The sequence below is a fragment of the Chiloscyllium plagiosum genome, chromosome 2, assembly GCF_004010195.1.
Source record: "Chiloscyllium plagiosum isolate BGI_BamShark_2017 chromosome 2, ASM401019v2, whole genome shotgun sequence".
NCBI classification, from domain to species: domain Eukaryota; kingdom Metazoa; phylum Chordata; class Chondrichthyes; order Orectolobiformes; family Hemiscylliidae; genus Chiloscyllium; species Chiloscyllium plagiosum.
Genome location: NC_057711.1, coordinates 77,697,141 through 77,713,968, shown reverse-complemented (window position 1 = coordinate 77,713,968; position 16,828 = coordinate 77,697,141). Strand labels below are relative to the sequence as shown.

At 39.9% G+C, this 16,828-nt stretch overlaps 1 protein-coding gene across 4 annotated transcripts in view; it reads right to left on the bottom strand.

The window, feature by feature from the left end:
- vps13a (vacuolar protein sorting 13 homolog A) overlaps nt 1–16,828 on the bottom strand; it is a 421,720-nt gene that overhangs the window by 373,053 nt on the left and 31,839 nt on the right. For all 4 annotated transcript variants that reach the window (XM_043712521.1, XM_043712528.1, XM_043712537.1 and 1 more), the window contains exons 3-4: nt 11,406–11,448; nt 2,818–2,913 (exon numbers count right to left, since the gene is read on the bottom strand). In XM_043712521.1, the coding sequence (XP_043568456.1) occupies nt 2,818–2,913; nt 11,406–11,448 (139 nt within the window). The remainder of the gene's footprint in view (nt 1–2,817; nt 2,914–11,405; nt 11,449–16,828) is intronic.

Here is a 16,828-nt window from a genome sequence, read left to right as displayed (position 1 = left end):
CTTCCTCCAAGTCATTAATACGTATTGTAAACAGTCGCTGGCACAGATCTCTGTGAAACCCCCACTGGTCACAAATTGCCAACCTGGGGGGAAATAAACCCTTATCCTCACTTGCTGCCAATTCTTTATACATGCCAATACACTATCTCCAACACATGGCCTCTTATTTTATGACTTAGTGCTCAACATATTCAAGAGTCCCTACTTCAAAAAAAAAAGAGCTGGAGGACACTATTCATCAATACGATATCAATTTAAAATAAACTCTCCTAGAGTGAATCCACAGTGGCAGCTGATAGTTTCCAGGTCATTCGTAGTAGTTTGTGGTGAATTCAACGTGGATTGCTCTTCAGAGTTTTGATGTCCAAGAGATTATATCTCAATTCCTCATCTGCTCCATATCGATTTGACTGCAACTGTCTTCAGCAGATCTGAAAGTGGCTTACACCCTCTCGAACAGAATCAAAACACGGCTGTGTAATAGTCCCACACTAATTTACAATCTACTAGAGTGCTTATTCACCCAAAAAAGATGAACTTCCTTCTCAGGGCACTATTAAATAAACCTCGGTGGAAAACACCAAGCTCAATCACCTCCATCACAGCTATAGTGATCACCATAGAATACATGACCTCAGCGTATGGATGACAGCAGTATCAATGCTCACACTGCAGATTTGCAAGCTACTCTCAATCACTTCAACACTGCGTATGTTTATCCTCTAATATGGCTGAAAACAGAATATTTATTAACTCCGATCTGGTCAGCCAAATTTTTAGTATACAGACCACAACTGGATAGAGATTGCAAGAGAAGCTTGGCTGGCGAACATGGAATGTTAACATACCTCTTTTACAGCAATGGGCCTACAAGTTATTGAACACAGACTCAATCATTGCAATACAAATAGTGGCCATTCAGCCCATCATAACTACATCAGCTCTTCAAACAAGCATCATAAATTACCATCGCCCTGCTCGTTCCCTGACCTTACACATTTTCTCTATTATCCAATACCAATTTAAATGCTTCAATTGAAGCTGCCTGTGTCACTCTTCCAAGTAATGCAATCCAGACCCCAACTTGTCGCATTATGGAAAGTTTCTTTTCATTTCACTGTTAGTTTATGTGCAAACCAACTGTGCCTTCTCATTCTGGAGTAGTCTATGAGCAGGAACTGTTTCACCCAATCTACTACACAAACTTCTCCTGAGGGAAACAAAGAGGAAACTGGATACAAATGTTCAAAATCATGAGAAGGCCAACTCCCATCTAGCTTAATAGCTGAAGTTCACATTTCAGGAATCATTCTTCTAAATCTCTTGCTCATTTTCTCCAAAGCGTTCATATCCTTCCAAAAACATACAGAGAACAGAAACTTTGCAGCAAAGATAAAAAGCACTGCAGGTATGAAGGAGAAACCCAACTGAAAAGTCATAAAGAGACTGCAAATCGATAGGAGCTGGCAACTTCAGGTAATTATACAACAAACTTTACTAGTAAACAATTTGAACATTCAAATAAGTAAGTATTTTTGCTGGTAGCTGTAAACAACACTTTTTAAATTAGTGAAGTTGTTAAACCCTGTAACAGTTTAAAATAAACTATAAACATATTAAGCATTACAAATTTTGAAGAATCGCTACAGACCAAAATGAGCAATGAGTATTATAGTTTTTAAAAAGGCTTATTCCTGAATCACCCACTCTGACAGATGGGGCCATCATCTTTGTTGGATAGTCAATATCCGTGGGGCATTTACAGTGGAAGATCAAAATGAGGCAGTATTCTTTTATGCGTCTTTCTTATTGCAAAACTAGATTTATTCGATTCATGGAGCATGAGCATCATTGGCAAGGCCTGAATTTCATGCCCATCTCTACTTGCCCTCGAGAAAGTGGTATTGAGTTAGAAGATCCTTCTAAGGAGGCAACATATTAAAGTTTTAATACAACATTACTTAACAGCTTGAACAAAGTTTGGAATTCAGTCAGAAAACCAAATACAACAAATCCAAAACTTCTAAAAAGATCTTTAAAACATCTTCAGCAATCTAACATTCTGGCATTTTATACTGGAAAAGTGGTAGCCACATGCAACAAAGTTCACTGATGACTAAATGTAATGAATTTATATTTAAAACAAAAGCTAAATGCTCAACAATGCTACAATCAAATAATTGGCAAAACTGAAATGGTTCACAAATTGCTGGAAAATATTGGAAAATTTATTCACCTGAAGAACTTCCAAGTGTATAAGTGTCACCTTCACACTGAAAGGCCATTATATAGACAAGAGGTCTAAATTATTTCTGAATCGAGATTCTGTTACACCGACTATAAACTGACTGAAGAAAAACAAGCTTCCAAAACTTTTTACCTTGCACTCACCAGGATAAGAATTCTAACTTTAAAATGATCACAAGAATTTGGATCACAGGAGAAAAGGGTGCATAGCGGTTAGCAAATTGACTCAGTTGAGGCGCACTGCCATTAAGTAACTACAGGATCCAGGTAATGCCAAAAAAGCTAACTTCCAACATACTTCTCTCTTTGCAGAGTCGTCCCTCTCTGTTAACTCATGATGTTTCTAGCAAGACAGTGAGCATGTTGAGTTTGACAGATCTTTTATAAACTGACTACCAGTGCAACTACTAGCGCACACAGGATTGTTCAGCAGGTGCTGCCCAATCATAGGATCACGTCTAACAGTGGACATTTAAATTTGGATTTTACAAGTACAGATTAGTAGAGTCTGGTCTGTACACTGCTTTCAACGAGAAACTAAAATGACTGCAGTATTATGTTTTTGCTTACTGGCACATGGAACAATAAGCACATAGATTCCATCCAATGTAGCTTCCACTGCTTGTCCATATAGATTCTTCCATGGTATTTTCAGTTCAAGTTTACCTAAAAATAAACAAAGTTTTGTCAAAATGAAAATGAAAATAGGCAACCAAAAATCTAAAGTGCCGCAGGATGGCAAATACCAACAGATAAAGACATTAACCCTCCACCAGACATTCCAGAGATGAAGATATTTCAGTTAAGAGTCCATGTACTAACAATACAAAGTTTTGTCCAGCAACACAGACTTAGAAAAATACAAGTTTAGAGGGTTTTTTTTAAAAAAGGTGATTTGACAATTCAAATGAAAAGATGACTTCTAACTTCTCACAGCGCAGGTTTTTATTAAAGACAGAGAAAAGAGTGCACCCCATCAAAGAAATCCGACCATGGATGCAAAGTTATAGGAAGGAAAATGTAAGCAGGAGAAGAAGGAGTTGCTTGGATTGAAGGAGGGATAGAAGTTAGAATGAATATGAATCTTCATGCACATGTAACATTTCGATTCAGGCATTGGGAACAAATTAGTTTGTAACAAATATTGGAATCTCAGAACACAGCAAACGACTATAAAAGGCACCAGAAGTGGGCAAAGTAGAAGATTGAGCAAAAGAAAAGACAACTTACTATAAAGTTAACTTTTAGCTACATGCCCCAAAATAGGCAAGCACCAACCCCAAACTGTAAAGGAACAGTCCTGTAATTGGGGGGGGGGGGGGGGGGGGGGGGGGATCAATGTCCTAAGTTTGCTGCCAGGATATCCCTTATCTTGTATTTTCAGAGCTGCAACTCAGACTGCTCCTCTCAAGAAAGACTTTGGATTCTTGTGTGTGCTTAATATACATGTGCAATTCCATTCCCGGCTCCAACTCAGACACTACCCACACCACGTTGCTTTGCCAGGTTGTTATGGACCAGGACAAAGTGAGGACTGCAGATGCTGGAGATCAGAGTTGAAAATGTATTGCTGGAAAAGCGCAGGTCAGGCAGCATCCAAGGAGCAGGAGAATCGACGTTTTGGGCATTCCTGAAGAAGGGCTCATGCCCGAAACGTCGATTCTCCTGCTCCTTGGATGCTGCCTGACCTGCTGCGCTTTTCCAGCAACACATTTTCAGCTGTTATGGACCAGGCCAGACCCCCTCAAAACTTTTCAAGAAAGTAACCCAGTCCCTAATTTTGCTAGTTGTTTTAAGGAGTAACAGATAATCCAGGACAGATGCAGCTGGCCAAACTACTCAGTTTGAATCAAAACAGGAAGTTATCTTGGAGTACAACAGGATCTTGATCTGATGGGCCAGTGGGCTGGAGGAGTGGCAAATGGAGTTTAATTTAGGTAATCTGAGGTGGTGCATTTTGGAAAAGCAAATCCCTTAATAAGGTCCTAGGGAGGGTTGATGAACAAAGAGACCTTGGAATGCAGGTTCATAGTTCATTGAAAGTAGAGTGGCAGGTAGATACCAGAGTGAAGAAGGCATTTGGTATGCTTTCCTTTATTGGTCAGAGCATTGAGTATAGGAGTTGGGAGATCATATTGCGGCTATATAGGACGTTGGTTAGGCTACTTTTGGAATATTGCATGCCATTCTGGTCTCCTTCCTATCGGAAAGATGTTGTGAAACTTGAAAGGGTTCAGAAAAAATTTACAAGGATGTTGCCAGGGTTGGAGGATTTGAGCTATAGGGAGAGGCTGAACAGGCTGGGGCTGTTATCCCTGGAGGATCAGAGGCTGAGGGGTGACCTTATAGAGGTTTATAAAATCATGAGGGGCATGGAGAGGATAAATAGACAAACTCTTTTCCCGGGGAATCCAAAACTAGAGGGCAGAGGTTTAGGGTGAGAGGGGAAAGATATAAAAAGGGACCTAAAGGGTAACGTTTTCACACAGAGGGTTGGGCATGTATGGAATGAGCTACCAGTGGAAGTGGAGGTACAATTGCAGCACTTAAAAAGCATCTGAATGGGTATATGAATAGGAAGGATTCAGAGGGATATGGTTCAAAAGCTGGCAAATGGGACTAGATTAGGTTAGGATATCTAGTCAGCATGGATGAATTGGACCGAAGGGTCTGTTTCTGTGCTGTACATCTCTTGAAAGTAAAACAGAATTTATTTACAAGATTACTGAATGAAACATTAAAAAAATAACAGAATACAGAATAACAACCTATCCGAAAACCCAGCAGACTATCCCCACTTAATGATGCTGTGCCAAATACTTGCCACAATTCCCATAAATACCTTTTGGCACAAAAAGGAAAATTAAACACAAGGTCTTACAGGAGACAAGTCAGAGGGAGGAGGATCAGCATGGACCTGCTCCTTTAGCAGTAGAGTTGTAAAAGCAGCTGGACCTAAAAAACTAAACCAAACCAAAGAAAAGCTGAGCTGAGAGAACTAACTATGCCACTCTCATTGTACAAGTTGTTTTAAAATTCGAAAGCCTTCTGCCTGAGGTAGTATCTATTAGCTATAATCAAATTGGCCCCTGAAATCCTTTAACCTCCGACTTTTCTGAGTCTGGTATCTTTCAGGACCTCGCTGGAAAAAAAAGACCCAATGACAACATAAACTTGTTAAAAAGAGCAGCATCAGCACTATGTATCCAGAGTCATCAGCACAGCTGAACTCTCGCTCGGAACTTCAATAACTTCTCATCTCAATCTTACCCACTCATCTGTGCATGAAACTGACAGATCCAAACTAGGTGCAAATCAAAAAACCCTCCAAATTAAATTCTTGTGATTCTAGATACTGGGCAACAGGGTTTGAGTGAGAGTGAGCACAATAGAGGATGTGATAGAGCGAAAGACCAAGATCAAAAGGGGTAGGGATCATCAAGAGAACAGTTCCCCCTCGTCCTTTCAGGATCTCCCCTCCTCTGCACCTACATCAACACCCATCAGCCATCTCTATAGCTGCCTGTTGCTAAAATCATTTCTATTTACTTCCTAACCATTGGTCACCACCATCCTTTCTCATGAAGATCTCAGGATTATCAACTCTAAACAACAGAACTACTGATCTGAATCCCTCTAACCAAGTTTACACCATCAATAGCACAAAAGTAGCTCTTACCAAAGTACAAATGACATCATAGGAGGCACTACAAAGGTAAACTTGCCCTCATCTTTTCTGGTCTTTCAGTCTTTGACAGTTGATTATATTATATTGCTAGTCAATCATTTAAAAAAAAGAGTCAGTTTTCACAACTGTTTGTGTATAATTGTTCAATACAAACTCCAGCATGCTCTAGTCTTTTCCTAATCTATTAAAAAAAACAATTTTATATGGAGTAAGGATAAAGTTAAATCTGATTCACCCTGTTTTACCTCCAAATCTATCAACTCAAAAGTCTGATTACCAATTTTAAATTTCTTATTTATTTCATAGATAACATTCTTTTAAAACTCATTTGTTCTTAACACATCAAAAAAGGTTTTGTGCAATGTCTTAATGCTATCTGACTTTTTCTGCACCCTGTCCTGCCAGCATATAGAATAGAAAAAAAAAAATGGAATTACTAGTTGTACCCTCTATAGTCAGAGATCATCACATAATATGGAAGACAATTTTGGATTACAGTTGCATATTAATTGGTACAGGTGAAACATGCTAACCATTTGTACACACCACGTCTGTGAGCAACCAGCAATTTGGCTGATCTGACAGAATGTTGTATAATAACTTAAATTAACTGCTGTGATTTCTATCACGCAAGTCACTGCCAAATGATTCTGCAGTATTCACAGCTACATTTAAGTTTTTGTATATGTCCCTAAACTGGTAGTTTGCAAACTCTCCTCCCTTATCTGTTGGAAAGTTTGTTGGCATTCCCAAGCTTGTGTGACCTCACTTTTCCATAATCTTACACACTATGCTGAACCTAGTAGCCACATCTACAAGATATGATTAATAAAAGTTTTTGATCTTGCCCCATATTTTTCAATTCATAACCACAACTTCAGTACATCTGAGTTAATGGAACACTTAAAATCACTTAAGCACAATGGTATCCTCCAACATTTGATGCATATGTCATATTGAAATGTGGTATGTTAAACAATGTATTCACATTCCTCATTTACAACGCCAGCAGTAGCCTTAAATTTTTGTGACAAAGGGTGTGTAAACTGCCTACACATCTTCCAGATCAAATGCTTCTCATTAGCCAGACTATGGTCTTCAGAGGTCAATAATACTTGAGTGTATCAGCGAAAAAAAAACTTGTTGCCTCAAAAGGCATAGAATGAAGGTCCTTATCAGTGAATTGCAAATTTAGTTTTACCTAACAAATGATTTATGATTCTCTAGTTGTTTTGTTAATTGAAAACCTACTTAGTACATCGCTTAGGACCATGCCAGTGCTCATGAAATTATGCATTTCTGCTACTTAAAAACAGCAGCCCATTTTTTGACAATGATGATAATGTAATTTCATCCTTGACTGAAAGCAGATTGTGCTTTCACTTTTTTTTAATTTACATCTGTGTGTCTTCAAGGTTTTCCAGCTTAGCCAACTGGCGCCACAAACTGTGAAAGCAGCCTATAGTCCAGTTCAACTATGATGACTTTAGCAAGGTGGGTAAAGAACGCTTGCAGGGCAGAACAAGGTAATTTGGGGCTGTGCAAGTTCTCGGCAAGACAAATTCAGCTTTCCCCAAACCTGCATCCTGCTTAGGATGCCCTGCAAAATTTTATCTTCCCCTAATTATTCATTTCCAACTTGAATGCTATAATTTAATCAATTGATCAGTCTCCACCATACTCTCCAGGGACTACTTTCAAGGTCGTAACTACTTGCTGCATGTAGAGGTTAGTCCTTGTCATTCACCTTCTTTCAACAGCTTATGATTCTCAATGCTTCTGCCATTGGGAACAGTTTCTCTTAAACTGCTCTACTTAGCGACACTGATCAACTCAAATCTCCTCGTGACATTGAGCAACTCAAATTTTTTTTTAAACTTCTCTTCTCCAAATGGAAATAAATCTCACATCAACAATCTATTCATATAATTGAAATCCCTCACTTCCAGTGCCCAAAAAAAAATGCAATTTTTCAGTATGGACCAAACCACTTATTAAGAAATGTTCAGAGAAGCAGGAGTTGTACTCCATGCTTCTATTTATAAAGCAAGGATCTCAGATGTTTTCTGCCCTGTCATCTTCAATGACTTATGGATATAAACCTCCTGGGTTCTCTGTTCTTGAACCCATTTCAGAATGGTACCATCTTTGAAATGGATTTCCACTTCTTGTTCTTCCTGTCTGCATGACGTTTTATCTGCTCTAACTCCACACGTTCCACTGGCTTGAGTCCTCTTGAAGTTAATCACCAAAATCTAAGTTCAACTGAAATTCATGTTTCAGATTAATCACAATTACAGATTCCTAACAATCAGTATTATTCTAACCCCCATTTTTGTTGCAACCAGAAAAACCACCCATTGTCACACACTGCCAAATTATGCATTTAAATCATTCTTCAGCAACAGGTTACTATTTTGACTCACTGAGTTAGTGTGCCGTCAATCAGACTGATTATTCCTGAAGAGATCCCAAAATGTTAAAAAGTTTCTTTTAAAAATACGCAGTTCCCTGATTTATCTAGCTTTCAAACCAAGGTTGATAGAAAGCAAGAACCAGGTTTCTGTACTGAACAGGAACTATTTATTTATTACTGTAGCTATAGTTTAATTCCTGGTAAACAGATAAACCATACTAATAATTAAAACTTTAATCCGCTTCTAAATTCACCCTGTGTGCACACAGGGAAAATTTATGTCAGCTATCCTTAACCAAAGTCAGATCTCAATGAGTTCAGAGTCTTGACTATGCAGAGCCAAATCTGGAGTGGCACAGTGGCTCAATGGTTAACACTGTTGCCTCACAAACACCAATGAACCAGGTTCGATTCCACCCTTGGGTAAATGCATGCAGAGTCTGCACATTATCCACGTCTGTTGCTCCAATTTCCTCCCACAGTCCAAAGATTGCAGGTTAGGTGGACTGGCCATACTAAATTCCCCTAGTTTCCATGGATGTACAAGCTAAGTGGATTAGCCACAGGAAATGCAGAGGTCTGGGTGGGATGCTCTTCGACAAATCGGTGTGGATTTGATGGGCCGAATAGCCCACTTCAATAGTCTAAGTATCCAATGATTCTATTACATACGATTGATCATAAGTTTTTCCCTGCAAGGCAGCTAAACATCAACACACCAATCATGGACTCAGACCCTTTACAATCCCAGAACTATCCAAATGAAACCTTTGCAATAAGCCCAATGTCTTTAGATAAGTGGATCAAACAGATCATAGTATTCCAGATGTGGTCTAAATAAGGTCTTCCATACTTTTAGCAAGACATCCCTACTGTTATGTTGCTCCATTTGAAACAAAAGGCCAACATACCATTTGCTTTCCAGTTGGCTTTGAATGCCAGCTGTTGCTATAAATCACAGCTCTCATTTTTTTCAGCCCCATAGCCACTCCATTTGAGCTTTGCACCGTCAACTCTTGTCAGTTACTCATTTTCAGACCACAAAAGTATTCTTTTTGTTTTTTTCCACTCATCTGCTCCCCCCCCAGCCAAGACGTTGCGCTTACTTAAAATTGCACTTGAACTGTCATTATAATGTGTCCCAGTTTTAACAACCCAAAACATTAACTCTTTCACTTGCCACACTTTGCCAGATTTACTCCTGTTTCCAGATCTTTCTCCTCTTTTGTGTTGGGCTTTCAAGACCTTCAGTACTTTGCTTTAGTAAGCAACATTAAAATTTAGTTTTAACCAGAGAGAAAAACTTTATCATGACCCCAGCTGACTTACTAGGCAAGTCAGGTTCTAAAGTGAAATTTGTTTTGAGAGACAACTCTTATTTTTGACTTTTGGATTATCACAGTGAGTCACTAACTGACTATCTTGTGTAAATACAGTCAATGTACTTTTAAACAAATGAATATAAAAATTCCAGACAAAACTTAAAACAAGTTATGACAATTTAGAAAAAAATATCAAACAACAAAAACTAAACATTTGAACCTTCCTTTCCCCCCAGCATTATTCACTATAAACACTCAACACTAATGAAGTAATACTCTTAATTTCAGCCTCTCAACTGAGAAGGTGTAAGCATTTTCTTGCAAAGACTTTTTGCAAATTCACCAGATGTGAATTGCTCTCTCACCAAGACACAGGCATGCCACGAGGAACAAAAGGAACAATACAGCACAAGAATAGGCCCATCACTCCTCCAAGACTGCACCGGCACATTTTGTCCTTCCATACTAAAACCATCTTAACTTACATGAACCGTATTCCTCTATTCCTTTCCTATTACATGTATTATTGAATGCTGTTATTGTGTCTGCTTCCACTACCTCGTCTGGCAATGCGTTCCAGGTACTCAATGCACTTTGTATGTGAAAAAACAAAGTTGTCTTGCGCATCTCTTAAATTCCACACACCACAAAACAACTCTACTCCACCCACCCCTTGAACCTATGTCCCCTGGCATTGACCCTTCCACCCCAGAAAAAAAGCCTCATACTTTCCACTCTATCCATGTCATTCATAAGGTTATAAACACTCAACATCCCACCTTCCAGTGAAAACAAAACCAGTCTATCCAACCTTTCTTCAAAGCTAAAATCCCCCATATCAGGCAACATCCTAGTAAAGAGATTTTCTGCACCCTCTTGAAAGCATTTACATCTTTCTGGTAGTGTGGTGACCAGAACTCTGTGCAATTGACTTTTCTGACTTTGACTACTTTGAGGCTCTTACAAACAGCTTAATATGTCCCTCCAGCTAATGGCCTGCAGATTTCCACAAACTATAAAACTTCCTCTGCTGGTATGGACCTCCTCTTCTTAACTCCATGCATTTGTAGCCTCTACATGTTTGTAAAGGTTACACTTAGTTAACATTCATTAATTCACATCACTTAGCCAAGGTGACATGATTTCTTAGACAGGTCAGCTGCAGCTCAGCATTCCAAGTAATTTTCTGACCCACTCTCACAAAAAAAGGGACCAGACATGCTCAGCACTCAACAGCAAAAACTAAATTTACCTTCACTCTAGAATCCAAGTTCCCAAATAATATCATTTATAACCTTTCATAAATTATCCTGGGAATGTGAATTAGAACATACTGGTTACTCAACTTTGCAAGGTTAAAACTTTAACATCTTCATTAATATCAATAGGTCAAAGTACCATACGATTAACAAGGAAGATAGTCCACACAGAATTAATAAAAAGGAAAATTCTGCAAAGTATTCAGCAAGTCTAGCAGCACGTGTGGGTGAGGGGGAAGCAATTTGCCTCTTGGTTGATTACCTTTCTTCACAACAGGGACAAGGCAGAGTGAGATAGCAGGTTTGAAGTTAAATACAGTTAGCAAGTTAAAAAGGAAGGGGTAATTTAGTGAAGAATTCTATCCAGATGATATGTCATGACACTCAGACACCAGTCAAATAAATGAACCTAAAAAAGACAAAGTTCTGCTAACCTTAGACATTATAACAATAACTGTATGAAAGGTACTTACCAATATGACCAGCTTTAACTTTGAATGGAACATTAAGCTCACACTGGAAAAAGAAAATAAGAATCAATGTTTTTGTTTAAAGCCATTATACTCTAATACAATTTACCCTCTATATCACCACATTCCTCAAGACTTTTTAAACTTTGTTCCAACAGGTTTAGTAATTACATGTTTGGTACAGTAACGACGGAAGGGGTGCTTGGTGATGGAAAGAGAACACAGAACACCAGTAGCCCAGCAGCCTAACCTTGGGGTCGTAGAGAGTCATCGAGTCATGCAGCATGGAAACAGACCCCATGGTCCAACCAGTCCATACCGAAGGTCTGGTCAACCAGATACTAGATTTTCCAAAACTTTAATTCAGACATCCAATGTTAGGTCAGAATTTGGATCACTATGTAAGCAAGCAGGATGTCCATTGAACGTGAGGAACCTGTAACATCAAACTTGCTAGTGAAGGAGTGTAAAGTTCCAACCATACATTTCTGGTCAATGATATCAGTTTTAATGAAATAAAATATAGAAATTGCGAAAGTTTAACCAATGAAAATAGAGACCAGCAGGAAAACAGAATTTCCAGTAATGGAAGAGGGGGCAGGGTCATTTAAGGGCCAAAAGATTCTTGGCACAAAACAAAGAAAGTGAGTACAGTAGAAAGAAATGGGTATGCGCAAATAAGGCAAGACAGACTGCAAAAGCAGCTGCCTCAACACAACAGGAAGGAAAATAGGAACTTGGATGATAGACCATTCAGCCCAACAACTACTCTGCCATACAACTCGATAGCTGATGGTTGATCTGTTATCTAAACACCATTTTCCCACACTATCCTCATATTCTTTGATACTTTCAATTTTGGGGAGATATACACACACACACATACACACACGCTCACCTTCCATGACCCCCAAGTAGAGAATTCCAAAGATTCAAGATCTTGAGTGAAGAAATTCTACCTATTCTGGTACCTAAATTAGCATTCTCTTATTCTGAGACTACAGCCCCTGGTTGCAGACACTCAACAAGAGAAGACATCTTTTCTGCACCAACTCTGTCAAGCCCTCTGAGCATTTTTGATGTTGCAATGAGATTATCTCTCATTCTCCAAAACCCTAGAGATTAAGTGTCTAATTTTAACAATCACTCCTCACAGCACAATTCACCTTCCAAGAGTAGAACTTGAAATAAAAATCACCATCACCGGTAAAAAGACTTGAGAAAACCCTGAAGACTGAGGAGTTTCAAGGGTCAGATGGCATACATAGGGTTACAGAGTCATACAGGTGTACAGCATGGAAACAGACCCTTCAGTCCAACTCACCCACGCTGACCAGATACCGGGCCGTTCATTTAAAAAACAAGGCCAAAAACGTAAACACATGCGCGAGGCTGGGTTTCCGTTTTTCTATCGTGAGACGGAGTTTCTGGAAACGGATACTGTAAATGGTCTTGCGATCACAGAAGCTCTTTGGGACCTTGTTGATGCTGGGATTTCACAGTAAGGGTTTAGTCCTTCTCATTTTAACCTGTAATTTGCAGACTGCAAAGCTTACTTTGTTTAAATAGGAGATTCATTAAAATTATAGATTTAAACAAATTCTCCAGTGGAGCACAGCCTTATTTAAGCTAAAATCGATTATCCAAATAATCAAATTATCCGAATGAAACAGTGCCCGCCTATCTCATTTGGATATTTGAGGTTCTTCTGTACTCGGGTGCCTTTTAAAATGTTGTAATTGTATCAGCCTCCACCACTTACTCTGACAGCTCATTCCATGCACCTTCTGCTTGAAAATGTTGCCCCTGATATCCCTTTTAAATCTTTCCCCTCTTACTTAAAACCTATGCCGTCCAGTTTTGAACTCCCCCATCTCCAGGGATAAGACCTTGTCTATTTATCCTATCCATGTCCCTCATGACTTTATAAGCCTCTAAGGTCACCTATCATATTCTGACGTTCCAGGGAAAATAGCCCCAGCCTATAACATTTGAGACACAGAGGGGCAAATTGGGAGGCAAATTTTGAAAAGGTGCAAAAGTAACAGGATTGTTGTCATGGGTGACTTCAACTTTCCTAATATTGACTGGAACCTCCTTAGTGCAAATAGTTTGGATGGAGTGGATTTTGTCAGGTGTGTCCAGGAACGATTCCTGACTCAATATATAGATAGGACAACTAGAGAAGAGGCCACATTGGATTTGGCACTTGGCAATGAACCATGCCAGGTGTCAGATCTCTCTATTTGAGAGCATATCTGCAATAGTGATTACAATTCCCTGACCTTTACTACAGTCAGTCATCGAGAGGGATAGAGGAAGACAGTATGGAAAAGTATTTAATTGGGGAGGGGAATTACAATGTTATTAGGCAGGAACTGGGGACCTAAATTGGGAACAGGTGTTCTCAGGAAAATGCATGACAAAATGTGGAAGTTGTTTAGGGAGCACTTCCTGTAGTGACGGATAAGTTTGTCCTACTGAGGCAAGAAAGGGATGATAGGGAAAAGGAACCTTGGATAACAAGAGACATGGAATATCTAGTCAAGAGGAAGAAGGAAGCTTAACATTGGGGAAGCAAGACTGGGCTCTAGAGAGTTACAACATAGCCAGGAAGGAACTGATGGACTTAGGAGAGCTGGGGGGGGGGGGGGGGGGGGGGGGGGGGGGGCGCGGGGGCGGAGAGAAGAGAGCAAAAAGCTTTAGCAGGTAGGATTAAGGAAAACCCTAAGGCATTCAACACCTCTGCAAGGAACAAGAGGATGGCCAGAGTGAGGATAGGGCTGATCAAGGGTCGTGGAGGAAACTTGTGCCTGAAGTCAGAGGAGATAAGGGAGGTTCTTAAATGAATATTTTGCTTCAGTATTCACTCGTGAAAGGGACTTCGTCGTTTGTGAGGACAGCATGAAACAGGCTGATATGCTCGAACAGGTTAATGTTATGAAGGAGGAAGTGCTAAAAATTTTGAAAAACGTAAGGATAGGTAAGTCCCCTGGACTAGACAGGATATACCTAAGGTTACTACAGCAAGCGAGGGAAGAGATTACTGCACCTTTGATGATGATCTTTGCATCCTCACTATCCACTAGAATACTGCCAGATGATTGGAAGGTGGCAAATGTTATTCTTTTGTTTGAGAAAGGGAATAGGGATAATCCTGGAAATTATAGACCAGTCTTATGTCAGTAGTGGGCAAATTATTTGGAGAGGATTCCAAGAGACAGGATTTATGATTATTCGGAAAAGCATAACTTGATTAGAGACCATCAGCATGACTTTATGAGGGGCAGGTCATGCTTTACAAGCCTTACTGAATTTTTTTGGGATGATGTGACAAAACACATTAAAAAGGTACAGCAGTGGATTTGATGGACATGAATTTTAGCAATACATAGGTAAGATTCTCCATGGTAGGCTCATTCAGAAAGTGAGGAGACATAGGATACAAGGAGATTTGGCGGCCTGGATACAGAATTGTCTGGTCCATAGAAGATAAGGGTGGTAGTAGGTAGAAAGTACTCAGATTGGAGCTCGGTGACCTGTGGTGTTCCACAGGGATCTGTTCTGGGACCTCTGCTCTCTGTGATTCTTATAAATCACTTTGATGAGGAAATGGATGAGAGGGCACAGAGGAGATTTACCAGGATGCTGCCTGAACTGGAGGGCATATCTAAGGAAGAAAGGTTAAGGGAGCTAAGGCTTTACTCACTGGAACATAAAAAAGGATTAGAGGTGACTTGATAGAGGTGTACATGATGATGACAGGCATAGATAGTGGATAGTCAGAGACCTTTCCCCAGGGTAGAAATGGTTATCACAAGGGGGCATAATTTTAAAGTGAAGGCTTAGGGGAGGTATCAGACGGTTCTTTACAAAGAGTGGTGGGTGCGTGGAATGCACTGCCAGCAATGGTGGTAAAGTCAGATATATTAGGGACATTTAAGCAACTCTTGGATAGGCACATAGATGATAGTAAAATGAATGTGTAGGTTAGTTCGATCTTAGTGTAGAATAAAAGGTCAGCACAACATAGAAGATGAAGGGCTTGTCATGGGATGTACTGTTCTATGTATGTTTTATGTTCTATTCAGCCTCTGCCTATAGCTCAAACTCTCCAACCTTGGCAACATCTTGTAAATCTTTTCAAGTTTCACAACATCCTTCCTATAGCAGGGGGACCAGAATTGTACGCAGTATTCCAAAGGTGGCCTAACCAATGTCCTTCACAGCTACATGTCAAACTAACCTACATACCCTTCATTTTACTATCATCCATGTGTCATCCCGTTTCCCCCTCAGCTGAAGCAAAACACTCAGATACACAGTATAGTTTTACCCCTTCATCTTTATTCCGGGCCCTGGTGGGAGAGAGAACGATCGCCCGTGCGCAGGGACATGAGTTCTCGGTCTTCTCTTTCAAACAGCAGTTGTTAATTAATTCTATAGTCACTTTACAGGGAAGAGCACCCAAATAAGGCAACATACATATTCATTGAGTGACCGTTATAATCAGCGAGTGTCAATACTAAAGATTAAGCCATCTGCTGTTACACAATGAATGTTCTTAACCTTAACTGGCTTCTCATAATGAATACGTTCCACCTTGTTAAACTGACCTTACATTCTAAATGCTTCCAATGTTGTTAAATGACTTGACATAATGAATGCTTTTTCACCTTGTTAACCCATTACCTTTGCGTCCAGCACCCCATTGTTAACTGCAAGTTCTTTTCTTATGGGCAGCACAGTGGGACAGTGGTTAGCACTGCTGCCTCACAGCGCCAGAGACCAGAGTTCAATTCCCGCCTCAGGCGACTGACTGTGTGAAGTTTGCACATTCTCCCCGTGTCTGCGTGGGTTTCCTCTGGGTGCTCCGGTTTCCTCCCACAGTCCAAAAAAAAACGTGCAGGTTAGGTGAATTGGCCATTCTAAATTGCAGGTTCGGTGAAGGGGTAAATGTAGGGGAATGTGTCTGGGTGGGTTGCGCTTCGGCGGGACGGTGTGGACTTGTTGGGCCGAAGGGCCTATTTCCACACTAAGTAATCTAATCTAATCTAATCTGATCCAAGTCATGCTCAGCTGAACCCCAGTTCACAAAACTCAAACTTAACTCTTTCCCTACCTGCGCATAGCCTATACACTTTTTCACATGTGCCTATACAGGAGTTACTTAAATGTCCTTAATGCACCTGTCGTCAGAACAGCTACCAAAACTCAGGTATCCACTTAACAGATAATTGTCATTTTTTCTATTTTAGAAAAGCCCATTTCTTAACTGTTCTTTATACCGGCAGCTGTGGCTGTACTTAAATTCAGAAAATACTTTCTATCTCAAAGTGACCATACACTCTTTCAACTTTGTAGCAATACTATTGCATTAGAAGCAGCTGAATACAGCACATTAAATTGAAACAAACAAAAACAAA